The sequence below is a fragment of the Echinops telfairi genome, unplaced genomic scaffold, assembly GCF_000313985.2.
Source record: "Echinops telfairi isolate 266 unplaced genomic scaffold, ASM31398v2 ScPeMD7_7424;HRSCAF=8462, whole genome shotgun sequence".
NCBI lineage: Eukaryota > Metazoa > Chordata > Mammalia > Afrosoricida > Tenrecidae > Echinops > Echinops telfairi.
Genome location: NW_022111324.1, coordinates 50,438,645 through 50,458,147, shown reverse-complemented (window position 1 = coordinate 50,458,147; position 19,503 = coordinate 50,438,645). Strand labels below are relative to the sequence as shown.

At 51.9% G+C, this 19,503-nt stretch overlaps 1 protein-coding gene across 1 annotated transcript in view; it reads left to right on the top strand.

Moving 5' to 3' along the window:
- Window positions 1-11,904, top strand: part of DSTYK (dual serine/threonine and tyrosine protein kinase) — a 32,713-nt gene extending 20,809 nt beyond the window's left edge. The window contains exons 6-13 of the mRNA XM_004700111.2: window positions 2-178; window positions 807-936; window positions 1,272-1,428; window positions 1,792-1,924; window positions 2,197-2,310; window positions 3,344-3,458; window positions 7,172-7,306; window positions 7,706-11,904. Of these exons, the coding sequence (XP_004700168.1) occupies window positions 2-178; window positions 807-936; window positions 1,272-1,428; window positions 1,792-1,924; window positions 2,197-2,310; window positions 3,344-3,458; window positions 7,172-7,306; window positions 7,706-7,893 (1,149 nt within the window). The 3' untranslated portion in view covers window positions 7,894-11,904. The remainder of the gene's footprint in view (window position 1; window positions 179-806; window positions 937-1,271; window positions 1,429-1,791; window positions 1,925-2,196; window positions 2,311-3,343; window positions 3,459-7,171; window positions 7,307-7,705) is intronic.
- The last annotated feature ends 7,599 nt before the right edge of the window (window positions 11,905-19,503 follow it).

Below are 19,503 nucleotides of genomic sequence, written 5' to 3'. Positions count from 1 at the left end.
GATCATCCAGCGCATCACGTGGGTGAGCCCACCTGCCATCACTCTCGAGTGGAAGAGGAAGGTGGCCCAGGAAGCCATCGAGAGCCTCAGCGCCTCCAAGCTGGCCAAGAGCATTTGCAGCCAGTTCCGGACTCGGCTCAACAGTTCTCACGAGGCCTTCGCGGCCTCCTTGCGGCAGGTGGGTATAGGCCGGAGGTACAGCGAGGGCCTCTGCCGTGGAGAACATTGTGCTTTCTGCTTCCCATAGAATTTTTCCTTAATTAAAGAAAGAAAGAAACAGATGCACAATACTTTCTTTTCTTCTATTTTGGTAACGGATAAAATTACATATTACAAATTTCATGACTACATCTTGCATATGTGGATGTTTTTCTAATTCTAGGGAGGATGGAGTGAACTCAGTTCATTTCTCCCCATTTCCCTGCAGGAGGAGGGGTAATGTTGAAGGTTGGGAAAATTGAATTGCTCTCATATTTTAGGGTGCGTGATCGGGAGAGACGATTTCCACTTTCCATGCTCGTCCGCAGTTAGGTGGCATCTGCTTGTCCCTTTGGTGTGTGTGTAGGGATGTGTGTCTATGCTGGGGCGGATAGAGGTGTGTATTCATCTATGAGAGGAAATGTCTTATTTATTTACCCCCTGCCCCGCCCCATGTGCCAGTCACTGTGCTAAACATGTACGTACATTTAATTGAGTTCACAAGTCTTTTTAGTGCACTAGATGTTATCAGTGGCCCTGTATTATGATCAAGAAGGTCAAGGCTAGGGACTGGATCAATCGTGGGCCCGTTTGTCTCTCCCTCCCAGCTGGAAGCTGGCCACTCGGGCCGGCTAGAGAAGACCGAAGACCTCTGGCTGAAGGTCCGGAAAGAGCACGCCCCCCGCCTGGCCCGCCTCTCCCTGGAGAGCCGCTCTCTGCAGGACGTCCTGCTGCACCGTGAGTCCTTCAGCGTGGCCCTCCCGCCGCCGCCTCCCACGTCCTGAGCCAGGTGCAGGCGCAGGCGCATTCTAGACAGACACCTGGCAGGCTCAGGTGCATCCCTGGCGGAAATCGCTATCTCTCGTTCAAGGTGGCTAATTGATATCTGTGTTTTCGACGTCGGTTTGATGCTGCTGCTTAGGTCGTTCAAACAACAGCATCAAAGCTTATTTCGGGCCAACCAGTTAGGTTACTTTCTGTGGGCTTAGAAGACCCCAGAATGTCTTACTTTGATAATTATGGCTTTCTGCCTGCCAGCCTGGCCCTCCCTTATCTCTCTGTCTGTCTTGCAGGTAAACCTAAACTGGGACAGGAGCTAGGCCGGGGCCAGTATGGTGTGGTGTACCTATGTGACAACTGGGGGGGACACTTCCCCTGTGCCCTCAAGTCAGTTGTTCCCCCAGATGAGAAGCACTGGAATGACCTGGCTTTGGAGTTTCACTACATGAGGTGGGTCCTGGTCTCACCCATCTTTATGAACAAAGGAGACGCTTGACGCCCCGTGGAAGTGCTCTGCCGGGAGCTGCAGTGCGTCCCGCCTCTTCAGACCCAGAGCTCAAATGCTGCGGCCTGATGTTTCTCTGCCTTGCCCTGTCCTTGCTTTGCCCCGGAATCCTGTCTTCTGGGTCTTAACTTGGCATTCGACTTTGCCTCTGAATCTTTATGACTCCCGGAGGTGTGTGTGTGTGTGTGTGTGTGTGTGTGTGTGTCCCCTTATTGGAGCAGCCATTCTCTTTGGACTGAGTGTGGTCTCGGAGTGGGGGATGCTGTGCAGGGTCACAGGGAAAGTGTGCTGCCCCCCCTGCCCTGCAGGTCTCTGCCCAAGCATGAGCGGCTGGTGGACCTCCACGGGTCAGTCATCGACTACAACTATGGCGGCGGCTCCAGCATCGCCGTGCTGCTCATCATGGAGCGGCTGCACCGGGACCTCTACACGGGTCTCAAGGTGGGTCCAGGGAGGAAGGGGAGCACAAGAGCCCACCGGCAGCCACAGCCTTTCCTGTTCCGTCAGCCCTGCTCTTTTGGTTGGGAAAGAAGGGCAGTGGAAAAGAGAGGTATCAACAAATTGAGTGACCCCGAGGCCGCCGCAGTGGGCTCACAGTTGTGAGGGGCCCGAGAGCAGGCAGTATTTTGTTCTGTTGGCCTTGGGGTCGCTGCGAGCAGGCAGCATGGAGCTGCTGCCTCGTGAGTGACAGGGAAGCTCTGTGTCTTCCTAAGGCTGGGCTGACGCTGGAGACACGCCTGCAGATTGCCCTGGACGTGGTGGAGGGGATCCGCTTCCTGCACAGCCAGGGACTGGTTCACCGTGACATCAAGCTGAAGAACGTGCTGGTAAGCAGAGCTGTTTCTCCCGCTGACGGCCTGCGTCTCTGGTTCAGCGGCCTGCTGGAGGTCGTGGGAAAAGAGTAGAGGACACATGCGAGTTTGCAGCACATACCATCCTTGTGCCCTCAAAATCTGAATTTTACATTCTCCAACTTAAAAATTATGGGGTGAGTAGGTTAGTTCATTAAAGATGTTCTTCCACTGGCTTCATCATAGGCTTCTCTTACACTGCTTAAGAATTTCTCCCAGCACTGTTTTAGGAGCCCTGGTGATGTAGTGGTTATGTATTGCCCTGTGATCCACAAGGTTGGCAGTTCAAAACTACCAGCCACTCCTCGGGAGAAAGAGGCTTTCTACTCTTGTAAATAGTGGCAGTCTTGGACACCCACAGGGGCAGTTCCACTCTGCCCTTTAAGGTTGCCAGTGAGTTGGCATCGACTCCACGGCAGTGACTGAGCACTATGATGAAATTTTTTAGACTTACAGAAAAGTTAAAAGCCTAGTAGCTCTGAAAGCCCATATACTCATGTCCCAGATTCATGTTCTGTCTCACTCTCTGGTGGAAAGAAAAAATAGTCCTAAGATTATAGGCAGAAACCTACGAGGCCTGTCAGTCAGTCACCTGATAGATTCAGTCTTGGGAACCTTTAAGAAAAGAAGCAGCAGGGAATCCAAAAGGAACTCCCCTTAGCCGACTGGAGGGCTTCCACCTTCTGCCTGTGGTCCGGAGGTCAGGGGTCAGGAGCGGAAGGCTCTCTGTACTGTCCTTCTGTGGACCTTCACTGTTCATTCCCCCAGATTCATGGAGGTGCCTTAACATGGGCAGCGCACTATGTTAAGTGTCTGAATGCCAACGTGCAAAGGATGATTTCTGCCATCGGGGGCTCGTAGTATAGGGGAAGCCAGTAGTGGGGATGAGCCTGCAGATGGGAGATCAGAGGATGGATTTATTCCGTACCTCTTTTTCACGTTTGCGTGTGCCACCAAGTGCTGCGTACAGGGTGGGGCCAGGGTGACTGTCACCTTGCTTTGTTGGCAGCTGGACAAGCAGAACCACGCCAAGATTACAGACTTGGGATTCTGCAAGCCGGAGGCTATGATGTCGGGCAGCATTGTGGGGACCCCAATCCATATGGCCCCTGAACTTTTCACAGGTAAGACTGGAGGGCAGAGGTGGTTTGGCCTGGGTGTGGCACAGAAACCACGGGCTAAGTCGCCTCCGGTAGCACCGCAGGCCCTCCTGGCAGTGGCGTGGGGAAGCCTGAACAGGAGCAGCTTGAGGTAAGTCGGGGCAGGGAGGGGCAGAGGGTGAGAAGGAAGAGAGAAAAATGCCCTACATCTCCATAATCCACCAACGCTGTTACCATGAAGTATGGACTGTGTAATTCTATTTGATTCATAATGGGGAGTCATCCACTGTCATTAAAGAACTTAAAACTACCTTAGAGTTATCATTTCAAGAGAGAGGCAAAGTAATCATCTTAAGTGACTACGTGTTAAATCATGGTGCGACATTATGCCCTCTCAGTTTCAGAAGGGGCTCACTGATGGCTAACATGCTCGATAACTGTGCTCGAGGTGGGGTTTAGGGGCGAGGTTGGGACGGGCTGGTAAAAATTGGTAGGTAGTAAGGGAACTCCTAAGTATTAAGTATACGAGGGGGCTTCCAAAAGTGTGTGGGGACAGAAGGGTCACAAGGAAAGGACGAGTCAGCAAAGGTGCAGTACAGCACCGAGGAAACACACAGCATTCCTCTAGTCCTTTAATGCTTCCTCCCCCCACTATCATGACCCAGTTCTACCTTACAAATCCAGCTAGACCAGAGAAGGGAGACAGCGGACAGTGTGAGATATGAAAATAAAAATAATTTATACTTTATGGAGGGTTTATGACGGTGGAGGAGAGAGGGACAAAAGAGGCGCTGATATCAAGGACTCAAGTAGAAAGAAAATGTTTTGAAAATGATGATGGCAACAAATGTGCAAATGTACTTGACCCAGTTGATGTATGGATTGTGGTAAGAACTGTAAGAGCCCCCAATAAAATGATTTATTTTTAAAAGGTGTGTGGGGGGAGTCTGTTATCTTTTGATTCCATTTCCCATTAGCTTTTTGAAGTGTCTCTGTTCATGGTAACCCAGGCGTGGGGCGGCTCACGTCGTTTCGTTCATGCAGCCCTCACAGCAATTCTGCGACGACGCATTTTTATATGAATTGCTGGGTAAAGACACCGAGGAGGGAATCTCCCGCCCAGAAAGCAGGGAGCTGGAAAGAAGTGGAGGTGGGATGTGAACCTGAAACTGTTTCTGAGATCCACAGGTCTGCGTGAAGGAGAGAAAAGACAGAGGCGGGAGACCAATGGGGTGGTGGATGTCTCCAGGATTAAGTGGGTAATGCTGACATAGGGGAAAAAAAAAGAGTTAACTTTGAGATCAATTCAAGAGGAAGAATGAGCAGGGTTTTGCTATCCACTTGCTGTGGGTGAACAGAAAGGGTTAGCCAGAAGGTGACACCAGAGTTTGAGCCCAGGCAGATGGTGATGGTTGGACCGCTGCCAGGGGAGGTGAGAAGTCATTGTAGGGCCGTCGTGAACATTGGTAAGAGTTAAGCCTAGCCCAACACTTCAAATGCCTCTGGTTGGCTTTGTACACACATTTTCCCCAACCTGAGCCATGCAATATTTACGTGTTTAGCTGGACAGCTATAACCGTACTCACACACCAGCCAAGTAGACAGCCATCCATTTATTCCCACTTCCCTTAGTGTTACTGATGGAAGTCTGTCCCACCAGAGCATGTGTGTACAGCCTAACCTTTGTGCCCGTGGGTGTCATCCCCTTTGGGAATGGGTTGTCTTTGTGTAGGACTAGTGTAGGACTGAGTCACCAACAGAGGGTAAGCAAACAAGTAGAGAGAGGGAATAAGAGGGTGCCGAGACCCGTGGAGCTCGCTGGGAACCAGGACGCCCACACAGACATAGAGCCTGTCCCTAGAGCAAGCGGGCTGAATTCCGACTCCTAGCCTCTTAAACTGTGAGAAAGGGAATTTCTTTTCTAAAATTGTATTGGGGGCTCATGCAACTCTTATCACAATCCATGCACACATACATTGTGTCAAGCACATTTGTACGTTTGTTGTTATCATCATTCTCAAAACATTTTCTTTCTTCTTGAGCCCTTGGTACCAGCTCCTCATTTTTTTCTCCTCCCTCCCCCCACCCCCTCCCTCATGAACCCAGGATAATTTATAAATTTATTATTTTGTCATGCCTTATACTGCCCAACGTCTCCCTTCATCCACTTTTCTGTTGTCTGTCCCCTAGGGAGGGGGTTATATGTAGATCCTTGTAATCGGTTCCCCCTGAGAAAGGCAATTTCTGTTTGTCAAAACCACCCATTTATATTTTTGTTATCATAGCACTTGAGAACTTATATTTACGTGTGTATTTTTAGTCTCAGTTCCCACTGCCACGTTCTACTTTACATTTAAGTGCCTTTCATTGTCTAGTGCACAGTCCACCTGCCTGGGTGCATGGAGGGGTGCGGATGAATTCAATCCCCACGGTCCTCACCTCCGGGACTTGAGCATCGCCGCCAGTCTCTCACACAGCAGCACACTCTCTGACCCAGGCCACCCACGTCACAAGTTGGGTGGGCCCCATCTTTGGGAACATGCAGCGTTTCTCAGTCTCTCTCGACACAGAGCTCTCACACTGTGAGGACACCTCCCTGCGGACTGTCGGACAGGCAGGACAGCTCCTGCTGCCCTCACCACCCTGGGCGCCCCTCATTCCCTGGAGGGGCTCACAAAGTTCATGGAGCAGCCCTGTACTTAGAGCAGCAGATTTAGTACCATGGAAAAGGATGCAAATGAAGAGATGCAGAGGGGGAACTCGGGAAGGCACCCTAGTGAGGGGCCCAGTGAGGGGTTTCCCGTGTCCCAGAGAGAGCTACCTTACCCTCTCCAGTGGATGCCCACCAACCAGAAAGCCCCATCTATACCTTAAGGTTTAGGAGCCCTCTGAGTCTCCTTAGGGCAGCGGTTCTCAACCTGTGGGTCGCAACCCCTTTGGGGGTCAAACGACCCTTTCACAGAGGTTGCCCGTTCATAACAGTAGCAAAATTACAGTGATGAAGTAGCAATGGACGTAACTTTATGGTTGAGGGTCACCACAACATGAGGAACTGTATTTAAGGGTTGTGTCATTAGGAAGGTTGAGAACCACTGCCTTCTGGGCCAGGATAGGTGACCTCATACCTTGAGGGCTGAGTTAGCCTCAGGCCATCAGGGGTCTTTGTGGACAGCCCTGTTCATTGCCCCAGGTGTGGGACAGCACCGTCCACAAGGGCCAATGCCGTTTGCAAGGTGAGTCCACGCGGTGCACCACTCTGCTATGCTCAGAGGTGCTTCCGACGGTCCCTTCTCCGTGTGTCCTGCTGCAGAACGGCAGTGACGTCCCATTGCCAACTCAACTCAGACGCCTGGCTTCCAGCTCCAAAAGCCCGCCCACCTGTGGTTCTCGTCTTTATGTCCCCAGGTGACCTGCCAGGGCTCCGTTTCTCTTGGTCTTCATGGAGTTCCAGTCAGCAGCTGGTTCTTGTGAACACGTCTAGCTTCCCCCTCCCAGTGTCCAGGATATTTTGAATACTCCACACGGAGGCTTCCGAGGGTTCTTGGAAGAGTGGAGCTAGCGATCCTGGAGTTTCCCCTGAGCTTTCTGGCCTGCCTCACCCTCAGTGTGTCCTTGCCCGCATGACAGGATGGGGGAGAGAGCACACCGTCTCCAACATGCATGGAGACTGGGCAGGTGCAAAGGGGCCGTTGCCTTCTCCCCTCTCACCTGCTCCTCGCCGCCCCTCCTTGCTGTAGGAAAGTACGACAACTCCGTGGATGTCTACGCTTTCGGGATTCTTTTCTGGTACATCTGTTCGGGCGCCGTCAAGCTCCCCGAGGCGTTTGAGAGGTGTGCCAGCAAAGACCACCTGTGGGACAACGTGAGGAGAGGTAGGAGGCCTGCCCCTGCGCGTGCGGGTGGGCTGTGCAGCAGGGGCTCCCTGCCCCCATCCAGCTCCTCCCCTGCAGGGCCCGTACACCCAGCTCCCCCTTGGGACATCCAAAGCAGACTTCTGCTTCCAGGCAGCATTCGGCTCTTTCCGAGAGTCCGGCCCCATGCCTTGTTTGCTTCACAGTGTCCAGCTCGCCAGTGTCCTGCGTCCCGCTTTCCTTCACTACTGCTGCCAGGCTTCACCTGAGCTGTCGGCAGTAGAAGTCCAGGCTCCTTGCACTGGCCAGCCTCCTGAGTCCCGCAAGGACGGGGCATCAGCTTGCCAGCTGGTCAGCCCTCTTAATGCATTCGTCTCCTTCTGACTAAACCAGGTTTTCCCTCCACCCCTCTTCCTCTAGGGGCCCGCCCAGAGCGTCTCCCCGTGTTTGATGCGGAGTGCTGGCAGCTGATGGAAGCCTGCTGGGATGGCGACCCCTCTCAGAGGCCTCTCTTGGGCATCGTCCAGCCCATGCTCCAGGGCATCAGGGACCGGCTGTGCAAGTCAGAGTCAGAGCAGCCAAACAGGGAGCTGGACGACTCCACTTGAAAGCAACGTAGAGACCTTTCTCTCGTACTCTCTCCTTCTTCCCTTCCCCCCACCTCTGGCCAAGGGGAGAATAGGACATGTATGTAGTACTGGGGGCTCTTGAGGGAATCAGTGCTTGCTGGGCAGCTTGAGACCTTCCCAAGCAAAGATGATTCTTGGCTAGTGCAGAGTGACATGGCTGTTTGAGCATACTCACAGGGTCACTGATGTTCTAAGCTGTCCCTTTAGCAAAAAGGAAAAAAAAATGTCTAGGTCCTGTGTAGAAATTGACCAGTGGGATGTCTGGCCTTGGAAAAGGACAAGCAGGCAAATCGGACCCAGCCTCTGCTCACTGTGTGTTTCTTTCCAAGATACCGAGTGGACACTGCCAGGACCCTTAGCAAAGGGGGACTTAGCTCCGTGCTTATGAGAACAAAGGGACATAGACAGTTTTGGGTGCCCGGCTCCTGCTCTCTCTTGGCCACCAGAGAGCTTGGGTTGCAACAGAAGTCCCAGTGAGGAGGCTACAGGCAAAGTTCTCTGTCCCGTACAGCACCAGTTTGTTTACACTTGTAGGACCACAAATCCCTGGATTCTGGGGTAGGATTTCACTGTTACATCACCAAGAGGCACCCCCCCCCCAAAAGTGTGTGTGTGAAGCGGTTGGATTTTGTGTTGTACTGAGCCCAGCCCAGAGTTGGTTCCTCTACAGAGGGGTCTTTGTTTCGGTGTTGGTTTGGGTCTCAAGGTGAAGAAACTGCAGATAACCGGGTACTTTGAGTTGAATGTCTGAGCAAACCGGCCCACTGTGAAGTTTCTGGTGAGACCCGAGAAGTGGGGAGGTCTGGAGGCCCCGGGCCTCCCCACACACACCTACTGGAAGAACCAGATTGTTTTTTAAAACTGAACGGAATCAGAAACGTTTTTATTTTTTACTCTAACACACTCACGTTTAAAAAACTTGACCCATGAGCTTTTTAACCAAGGTTTCTTCTGCAATTTGCCCCTTCTTTTTACTTTATTTTAAATATGATTTGTTACAAGGGGGCTGAATGAGATGAAAAAGAACAGGCTAATAATGTGTGTGTGTGCGCGCGCCTTTGCCCTGTATGTTAGTGGTCAGGAAGGTTCTCATCCCCTTGCAGCTGGGAAAGTTCACCAGGAGGTACAAATGAGAGAAATTCTGATCCTTGTCACAGGAAGGGACATCATTTGAACGTAGGTGCATCTTGGCCATCATCAACCTAACCGGTCCACTGCATATCGAGAAGCAGGCAGGCTGAGGAGTAGATGGTAGAGGCAAGTATCCTCACATCTGCCTAATCTCCAAGAACCCTGCCCTGGCCCTGTGCTAAGCCTCACAGGGGGTGGAGCAGGCCCTCAAGCAGGTGCACCAGCCACGCAGCACTTTCACTGCTGGGACGTGCCAGAGTTGGGCCCAAAGGGCCATCTCTCTCCTATTAACAGCGTCTGCAGAGCCTGTAAGACACTTTCCCTGTGATCTTTAAGACTCAGCAGAACTGTTGGACTTTTCTGTGCAGTAATGATGTCTTGAGGGTAGCAGCCCCTAAGCACGTGAGGCTTTCCAGAACTGCAGGGATAAAGGCCTTTTCCCTGGTGAATGATCTGATGGCTGGTCCTTGGGCTCCACAGGCTGGAACTTCACTTTGATGGAATGTTCAGTCCACCTCTTAGAATGGTTAACACCTCCTACATGACCTTTGGAATGGCCCCTTGTAGCACGGTGGTTAAACATCTAGGTGCTCACTGAAAGGTTAGTGGTTCGAACCCACCAGCCAGTCCGAGGGTAAAAGATGTGGCCGTCCGCTTGCATGATGAAGATGTGAAGCCTTGGAAACCATATGGGGCAGCGGTCTGTCTCACAGAGTTGCTACCAATCAGGATGCACTCCATTTGGTAGCTGTCCATCAAGACGCCCTATTCCTTTGGGCATTTGCCCTTCTGGAGGCAGTGGTGGGACTTGCAGGAAGCCAGATTACAAGTCTGGAAAGGAGAGATGAGCAGTCTGCTTGCAAAAAGTAGCAAGAGGGGGGTGGGGAGAGTCTGTGCTGTTTGAAATCTCGAGAAAAGACCATCAGTTCCCCCTTCAGAGGCTCCTTTAGGACTAGTTGTGACCACCTTCCTCACGTTCACTGGAATTCTGCAGCTCTTCCCTCTCTGCACACGGGAGTCAGGTGTGTGGCTTAGTCTGCTTTCACACTGCGGCTGCCCAGCAGGTTCCCCACATTATTATTTGGCCCAGGGGGAGGGGGAGGGAAGGGTTAACACCTGAAAGTAAGAAGGGTTGTGTGTGTTACGGTTCCTTTAAAAAGAGGTATTCCAAGAAAAGGTGCAAGTTATTCCTGAAAGTCTCCAGGCCAGCTAAAGCCCACAGAGAGAGATCTGGGGCGTGGTTTAAACACTCAGCAGGCTGAGTGCAGGAATACAAACGTGTTATGTATGTATATTTGCTTTGTTCTGTAACATTATCAGCTGAGTTTGGACTCCTTGTCCCTTGGCACCCATCGTGACGCAAGTGGTGGGAGCCGTGAGATGTCCTGTACTGTGTATTGCTTTGGAAGACACTAGCTGACTCCAGCAAGCCTGGCAGCACGGGGCTGTCAGGGAGCCCCCGTCACCAGAGTCCTGGAGCGTTCACTGGCGCCCTGTGCTGGTGCAGGCTTCCGGTGGTGAGAGAGGACGGTGGCCGAACGGTCGCTGGGTGCTGCCCTTCTCATCCGCCCCACAGGAGTGCTTTACCCCAGCGGAAAATGACCACCCTTTAAGTCTGGGCACTCATTTCGCTGCAGAAGTGACATTGGTGGCACTTGGGATGGCCAAAGGGCTGACCCTGTTCGTAGACAGCTGGTGGCATGGTCAGTCAGGCTCCGCCAAGGAGCGCTCAGTGTGGCCATGCCGTCCCCTCGTTCTCCACAGATAATGGCTCGCTGACCAAGCCGGCTTGGCCTGCCACTTCGTGGGAGAGGACTGTGCCGGTTGTTCGCAGACCAAAGAGAGTCGCTTTGGACTCCATCCACTTCAAGGAGACGTGCCCAGGCAGCAGCTCCTCCTAATTTGTAAACACTAACCCCCCAGGAAGCAGTGGCGGGCAGGCCACGGGTCCACCAGGGACAGGTGCAGGACAGGGATGGGACGCTCACCTGGGCCGTCAGCTCTCTGAGGGACTGCAACCTTGCTTTCCCCCCCGGCTTGGGAAGCAGTCTTAGTGGAAGGGCCGTGCCGAGGTAACCACATGGACAGCACTTTGCATTAGAGAAGTGGAGAGGGCCAGTGGTCACACACTCTGGGGAGTCGGGCACCGTCTTGGCCTTCCCTTGGAGGGATGGCACGCGTGGCATTCCTTCTGGCTAATCACAGACATGCTTGAGCCGTGTTGCATTAGAGCAGGGTTAATGGCCCTGGGAGAGCCTGGTGCCCAAAGAGTATTTTGCCCTTGAGTTTTCAAGCTGTTTTTTTTGTTGTTGTTGGTTCACAAGGACAAAGGGTGCGGGGAGGGCGGGGGCAGGCATTTATCCTCCTTGGAGTTAAGGGTAAGGAAGGGATGACCTAGAGAAACCTTTGCATGGGGACCCCTGTGGGGGGTCAAGTAGCCCTACTGTGTGAAGGGTTTCCTTGTCACCCCCTGCTACTGGGAGGGAATGCTGGAGCCCGGGGACACCTGGCATGTGGAAGGCCACTTGGCCCAGTAGGTCAAAAAGAGAATTGGTCTGGATAGCCTGTTGTCTTTTTTCCTTAATGTAATGGGATTTTTGTTTACTTGTTTGTTTTAAAGGACTAATGTTTATCACAGTGTTAAATAAAAATGTAACAAACTCTGTAGCATAAAGGTGCAATAACAGAAGGAAATCTGAGACACACTTCGGTCCTTGTACTCTCCCATCTGAACTGCCTAGGACAACGTTAACTGTGTGTTTAAGAGACATGCTGTGGGATGGACTTGACTTCTCAGGTGGTCTGGAGAGCTGCCAGGATACCAGCTGTGCTGTGTAATAAAGATCACATTAACGTCTCTGGTTCGCATCTCTTTGCCTTTTATTTTCCCTCATCGCTGCCTGTGTCGACAGGACGCCTTAACCAGTTTCCATGCCTTTTCACGATGACCTTGGCAGTCAGGGGTCTCTGCCATTTGCCTTAGGAGCAACTGCTGAGACTCGTCCCTCCTCCATAAAGGACCTCCCAGCTGGGAGAGTCTCCCGGGTCTCCGTCTCTGGGTTCTTTACGTCGCACTGCTGTAGGGAGTAGGGCCAGGGGTCAGAGGCAAGACCTGAGAGAAGGAAGCAAGGTGTGGTGGGAGAGTGAGTGCTGGCCTGCTCACACAGGTTGTTTGGCACCGCCCGTGGCTCTCAGAAGAGAGGCACAGTGGTCTGCATCCACAATGATACGCTGAGGAGGCCTGTGCAGGGGTCGCCAGAGGGGTCCAGCAGGCAATCAGTGCGTCTGGTGCTTTTTTGTTGTTTTTGGTTTTAGGCTCAGGGGCCCAGGTTCTTGTCAGAGTGACCATGAGGCATCCAGAGTGGGGAGGTGACAGCAGCCTGCCTACGTTTAGGGTATGTGGCTTTGCTCCGGTGCGGGTGCTGGTTTGGTTTGGGTGTGGCAGTCATATCACATCTTACACTGTGTCAACTGTCCCCAGCGCCTTTTGGCTATTGCTTGCTTGTGATTGGACTGCACCCCAAGGCTGACCAGGAGATGGCAGCACATCTGAAAGGGTTCTTGAACTTGAAGTTCTTTAAGGGAAAGCTGGAGTTGAATCTTGGTGGTACTTGGCTTGTTAGTTGCCATCAGTTGCGGCCCCTGCACAGTAATTCCATGCAGAGAAGGGAGCCTTTCACTCAGCTTCCCTCCCCTAACCTGTCGTCCATGCTGATCCTCGGTGTTCTCCAGGTGTGGCCCCGCTGGGGAATGCGCAATGTCAGGTCAGGCACACTCTTTCAAGAATGCCCCCCCCCCCACCATCATTGGAAGAGTAGATAAACAGTGGTGCATGTACACAGTGCAACATTACAGAGTCACCGTGACTGCAACACTTCACAACAGGGATGAGCCCGGCGGACATTGTGCTGAGGGAATTCAAATCAGTTGGAAAAGGACAAATTTTATGTGAGAAAATGCCAAGGAAAGGTTTTCCTACTGAAAGAAACATCTCTTGATGGTTACCAGGGTGGGGAGGAAGGGAGGATAAATTACTAAGAGAGTAATTACTACTAAGAGAGGCGGTGGCTCTGTCCCCCGCTCTCAGGCCCTCACCCTAAAAAAAACAAACACACCCCAAAGAGAGGCGGTGGAGGGTGGACAGTTAACATAGAAGATGAGGAAGGTCCAAAGAGAAGAGAGGGGCAGTGGAACCGCTTGGAAAAGGAGAAGGGGTGATGGTTGCAATCGTGATGAATGTAATGAATATCATTGAACTACAAAAACCAACCACGTGCTTCAGCAAGCTTCTGGGGAAAGAAGCCCCAAATGGTGCACCTTGTTCCTTTCTGGACATGGTTAAACTCAGCTTCAAAAGTCTACCTTCAGCAGAGCCTCAAGCAGTCCAGGGCGTGCTGACTGGTTAGACCCTCGGATAGGCTGGGCAAAGCCAGTGAGTTGGATGTGTAAACAGAGACATTTGTTTCAAGGAAATGGCTCACACAATTGTGTGGACATTGAAAAGTCCCAGATCGGAGTCAAGCAGCAGGCTTGTGGTTTGTAGAAACTGACAAATCTGAAATAAGCTGATCAGGAGGCAGGCAAAAGGCTTCTCACATCCCAAGTGCCAGAAGTCAGGTGAGAGGTGTGCAGGATGGAGAGGGAGCTTTGCCAGACACCCATCCATAAAATGTGTGTCACGGTAGCAGGCCGCAAGGAGACTCCTTCCAATGAAGGGCAGCTCACATCAGATTGCAGAAATGGAAGGTGAGTGAGTTCACAGTGTCTGCCAGACTACCGAGAATCGCGGCCTCGCCAAGTTAACCCCCCTACCAACCCTCACAGTCTCCTTTCCGTTGTGGCCACGGCTGGCCCTGTGGGTTCAGGTTTCCCAGAGCCCTTCTAGGACGCCCTGCTCCTTAGTCTATTTAAGGTATTTCATATCAGTGGGGGAAATGGGGTCTCAGTTTTACCAGAGGAAAAAATTGTTTAAAGTTGTTGGGAATATGGACAGCCAGCAAACATGCACCAACTCAACGGTTTCTGCATATACAGTGCAATACCACTGAGTGTATTCTTTGAGCTGTTCAACCCTCTCCCCTCCGTTTCTGAGGTGTTCCTCCTCCGTGCGCATCAACTCACCCGGCCAGGGTTCCTACCAAGTATTTCAAGTCGCCGTGGTCAGTTTGATGCCATTTAAATAGATCTTCAAAGAGCACAATGCTCAGGGCAAACATTTTTTTCCTAGTTCAGCTAAATGATTATTTGGTTTTAAGAAGACCTCAGGATAATTTTTGACAAGGTTTCAAAATTATCTGGACAATCATCTCGGATTCATCCAACCTCCATTGCTCCAGAAAGTCTGGAGCCCAGGAAACTCTGACATTCTGTTCTGCATTTTAGCCCCTTTGATCAAGATTCCGTTGTGGAGGCCTTGATTGAAGTGTTTCACAGTGGAAACGGTACCATCCCGTTCTGGCCGCCTGTCTCCTGGCAAAGGCGGCCCTTGTTCATGGAGGCATCTTAGCCCCGCATTGCAGACCCTCCTCCTCGTCCTGAATCTCGGGCCTCAGCGGCTCCAGGGGAAGAGAAACCAGCAGCGTGGTGTGGCTGACGACGGGCAAGCTTCTTTCTTTTTCCTTGATAAGCTGTTGTGTGAAGGTACGTTTCTGGATGCATGAATAGGCCACGTGTTCATACTGTTAAAAAAAAAAATTAAACATGCACTAATCAAGTGTTGCATTCAAACAACCATCTGAGATAGAAATGACCACAAAGGGCCAGCCACCTGGAATGGTATTTGCCATAGGGTCTCCCTTCTGGTGGAATACTGGTGGGCGAGCCAGGCATGACTGGTGCAGCAGTACAGCTGGGGTGCTGGCTGGGACAGGCACTGCATTCAATGAGGCCCTGGAATATTTGTGGAGGTAACACCCCAGCTTGGTAGACGTGAGCTGGATCCTGCCTTCCAAGCCTAGAGCAAGTTAGACGGTTTTCTCTAAGCAATCTTCTGAGGCCCTACCAGGTTGTCGCCTCCTGATCCCAGCTGCAAACAGTGGTAACAATAACCTAGTCCTGTCCTTCAATCCTTTTACAAAGGGTACTGAGGGAGATGGTTTCTCAGGAGACAGGGTCACAGTGGTTTGGGGTCTGGGAGGCATAAAACATTAGTGTGAAAATCCCATCCGGGTGGAGGATTTTCCATTTTATTTTGTTGTATGTTTTTTGTTACATGAAATCCTGGACAAATCAATCTGTAGAGACATAACTGGATTAATAGTTCCTTAGTGTCATGTTTATAACATTGGGCTGCTAACCTCAAGATCGGCAGTTCGAAACCACCAGCCACTGCACAGGAGAAAGAGTGAGTCTGAAATCCACAGGGCAGTTCGACCCTGCCCTGGAGGGTCGCCATGAGTCCAGGGCGACTCATGCCAGTGGGTGGGGCTATGGCAGGGGAGGTTGGGGAGAGGTAATGGGAAGCCGATAACCAGGGGCAAAGTGTTCTAAAATTGATTGTAGTGATGGCTGCATAACTTTTTAATACATTTAGAACACTGAATTGTATGGTATGTGAATCATGTCAAAACTTTTAAGAAAAAAGGGCAACAAATGTACAAATGTGCTTGACATATAATGGATGTATGTATGGATCGTGATAAGAGTTGTATGAGCCCCCAATAAAATGATTTTTAAAAAAGGAAAGAAAATTAATTTCCACTTCTGGCACTGATTTAATTTCAGACTTGGCTTCTCCTCCACTCCCCTCTTCTCCCACCCGTGGCCTCTCACTCCCAGACAGATGCCTCCCATCAACTAGCTACAGCGTTTGATCTGTGACGGGGTTTCCTGTGTTGCCGTCTAGAAGCCTGCCCTTCACCCCAGTGTACAGTGAGGTGTCCTCTCATCGCTGGCCATTTGTGGGGGGTTGTCGGTCTTCTTTTGCATGAGGCACTGGGTCCCACACCCGCAGACTCAGGAAGGGGAGAGGGCATTGGGCAGCCTGTCACAGGCCATCCATGCAACACAGCCAGGCTGGTCAGGCTAAGCATCGCTGGTGAAGGTAACACTGAGACTGTAAGACTGCGCTCTGAGCAGGGGGCACAGCTGGGTGGGACACGATCCCATATTCACTTCCTTTGCAAGCCAGACCACAGACTCCCAGGACGAAAAGACCAAAGGAAGTGGCACTGAGCCCCAGAAGCAGGAACTTGGGGGCAAGGGAACACATCAAAGCCTTGGGAGCACCAAAGGCAAGGAAAAAAACATCTCCCTTGCGAATGTTTAAGACCCTACTCACTACCCATTGAACTAGGAGGTGGAACAGAAACACTGGCGTGTCCCGGAGATCGATGACCCTAAACCCCAAACCAAGGGACCAAATCCTCTATGGTATTTGCTTGTACATAAGGAGCCTCAGGGGCTGATTTTACATTTATTATTGTGAATATGTCTACCATATGACTTTTCCCAATTCATCTTTTTCCAGGTGTACAACTTCTTGAGCACTTAACAATAATGGGTTGTGCATTGTTCTCACACTGAATCCCATGTTCCCCTCTCTCCTCCCCTGGCAACCTTTGCGCTCCATGTATTTGCCTTTTTTTTTTCACTCTTTAAAAAAATTCTTTATTTTCTCTGCGATGGCTCCCTGTGGGCGAGCTGAGGGGCTGTCTTATTTTTATAAAGGAGGTGAAAACTCATTTCACATGATGTCTTCAAGCTCCACCCATACCGTCATGTATCTCGACTTCACAGGGTGTTCCGCTGTGTGCACGCGCACCAGTTTGTGGGTCTGTTCACCTGGAACGGGGCCGTTTAAGTTGTTTCCACCTTTGGGTTATCGTGGGTCGTGCTGAATGAACCTCGGTGGACAAGCTGCTTTTTGAAGTGCGGAGCACAGCCCAGGGCTGGGGAGGGCAGTGTCTCAGGCTGTTGCTGCAGTGCCCACCAACTGCGGGGTTGGGTGAAGGGCACCCCAAGGCAGCCTTTCCCTCCTCAGACATGGAGGGAAGATGGCTTCTGGCTCAACAGCACCACCACCTGCACCCAGAAGAGCCGATCCCTGTCAGAGGAGAAGGGCCTGCAGAGGGGAGGGTGGGGCTCTGAGAAGACTGTGGGTGAGGGGGGCGTCCCCAGTTCTCTCGGGTGTGTCTGGCGATCTGGGACACCAGATTTCCAGAGGCCAGGCCTAGACCACGGAGGTAGCTCTGCCGCCCTGTGCATGGCTTTCAGGTGTCAGCAGATGGCCGTGGGGGCTGGACTCGTTGAGCTCACGTTCAGCAGAACTCTTGAGTGCTGCTGCTTAGGTCCAGAAAGGGCTCTAGGTCATGCGCCTGTCCCACTGGCTGAGCCCCTGGTGGCCAGGAGCAAAGAGTTTGATCCGGCGCTTTGCAGAGTTGAGCTCGGCTGGGAGCGGGTGGGGAGGTGATGGAGTGAGGTGCATGCTGAGCTTGATGCTGGATCTCTGGTGAGATGGAGGTCAAGTAGACTTGTAGGTCAGCTTCCTTCCCTTGCGCCTCTCTTGGCTCAGTACTGTGCCCAGACTTACATAGCTGGACTGTGGAACACACCAATGTTTCCTTCCCAGAAGAGAGCCCTGATCCACCTGCTCAAGGTCAAGGTGGTGGTGAGCTGGAAGTCCTGGTTGCGGTGTAGCTGTGGTGAAGGGGTTTGTTTGAGAGATCACACCTCGGCCCCTTCCCCGGACATGCTCAGGAGGCGGGGCTGTGACCTGGGAGGCAGGAAGGCCAAACTCCCACTATCCTGGGAGAACTAGGGGAGACTGACAGTGGCAGCACTGATGTGCATGGGCAGGAAGGGCAGTTGAGGCGGGGCCAGAAGAGGGACATTAAGTAGCTAGTTTTTAGGGGCTTGAATGAGAGATCTGGGCCCTGGGTCTTAAGTCATCCTGGACACAGGTGACCAGGACCGGGAGCAGGAGTCTGACCATCAGCCCCACATGGGCACTCGTGTCCTTTGGGTGCCTCTCAGTTTGTCTTCAGTGATTTCACTTCCCAAGATATGGGGAGCTCCGGTAGGCACCCCTTCTACCAGACACATTGTAGACACAATCAGAAAAACCCTCTCCACCCCACTGCAGTGAGGTGCTGATTGAATAAGCTGGGAGGATGAAGGATTGACCTGGTGTGGGGGGCAGAGGGGCTCACTGCACCCTTCCAGTCTCTGGGGGAGGGACGAGGTAGTATAGAGAGAGCACAGACCTTGGTGCCTGTCAGTCGGTGGGGTCCCTTGCGACCAAGCACCATGAAGCAGGTGGCTTCAGGAACAACAACGTGTGGGCGCACAGTTCTGGGGACTAGAAGTCCCTATCGAGGGAATGTGCTGACCATTTTGATTCTCCTTGGGCTCAGAGAGGAACTGTGCCAGGCCTCTGAATTTCTAATGGCTCCTGGCCATGCTCAGTGTTCTTGGCTTGCAGCCTTCTCCCCTGCTCGCACCCCCAGCCCGCTCCCCTCTGCTGACAGGAGTGAGTGGCTACCACATCCCAGGCCTTGTTCTTGGTCTTTCTCTGCAGCACCACTGTTTACAAGGACTGGATGTTAAGTTCCCGCCACGTAGCTGTCAGTTGGCAGTACTGCGGTGACTTGTGTGCTAGGATGCCGGAAGCCACATCACCAGTATTTAAATGCCAGCAGACTCGAAGTGAGTAGCTATCAGTGACGCTTCCAGACTTAAGAACAGAGGGAGAAGGAGGACTTGGCTGCCCGCTTCAGAGGAAGCAGCGGCTGACAACCTTACACACAGCTTCGAAACTCTATCAGATACCGGGAGCAGAGCCTTGTCAGACAGCGGGCCGGAGGGTGGGCCTATTGGGGCAGAAGGCACTCAAAATATGACCAAGGAGGAGCTGCCCTCTGAGAGCAGAGTGGACTGTGGCGATACAAATGGAGCAGAGCCTGTGGGAGTGGAGCCTTCGGGATCGCCATTTGCTGACAGGGCACAACTCAAGGTGAGAAGAAACAGCTAAAAACGGACCAGGGGCAGACTGTGGAGCAGACCATCAACTGCTCATGTGTAAGTTCAGGTTAAAGCTGAAGAAAATGAAAACAAAGCCACGAGCCAAACGATGAACTTGAGTCTACCCCACCTGACTTGCAAGCATATTGCACCATCAGATTTGATGACTGAACACTAGGGAGAGCAGGCTTGAGCTGTGGGACGACGTCAAGACCATCATTCATGAAGAGAGCTGCAGGTCATTAACGCAGCAGGAAAGAAGGACGAGATCAGGTGGATGTCAGAAGGGCTCTGAAACGTGCTCTCAGTTGCAGGGGACCTGAAGCAAATGGAAGGACTGATGGCGGCAGAGCTGAATAGAAGATGTCAAAGGGCAGCTCAGAAAGACAACGTGAAATATTATAATGAAATGTGCAAAGACCTAGCTAGTGTTAGAAAACCAAAGAGGAAGTACACACTCAGCACATCTTAAACTGAAAGAACCCAAGAAAAAAAATT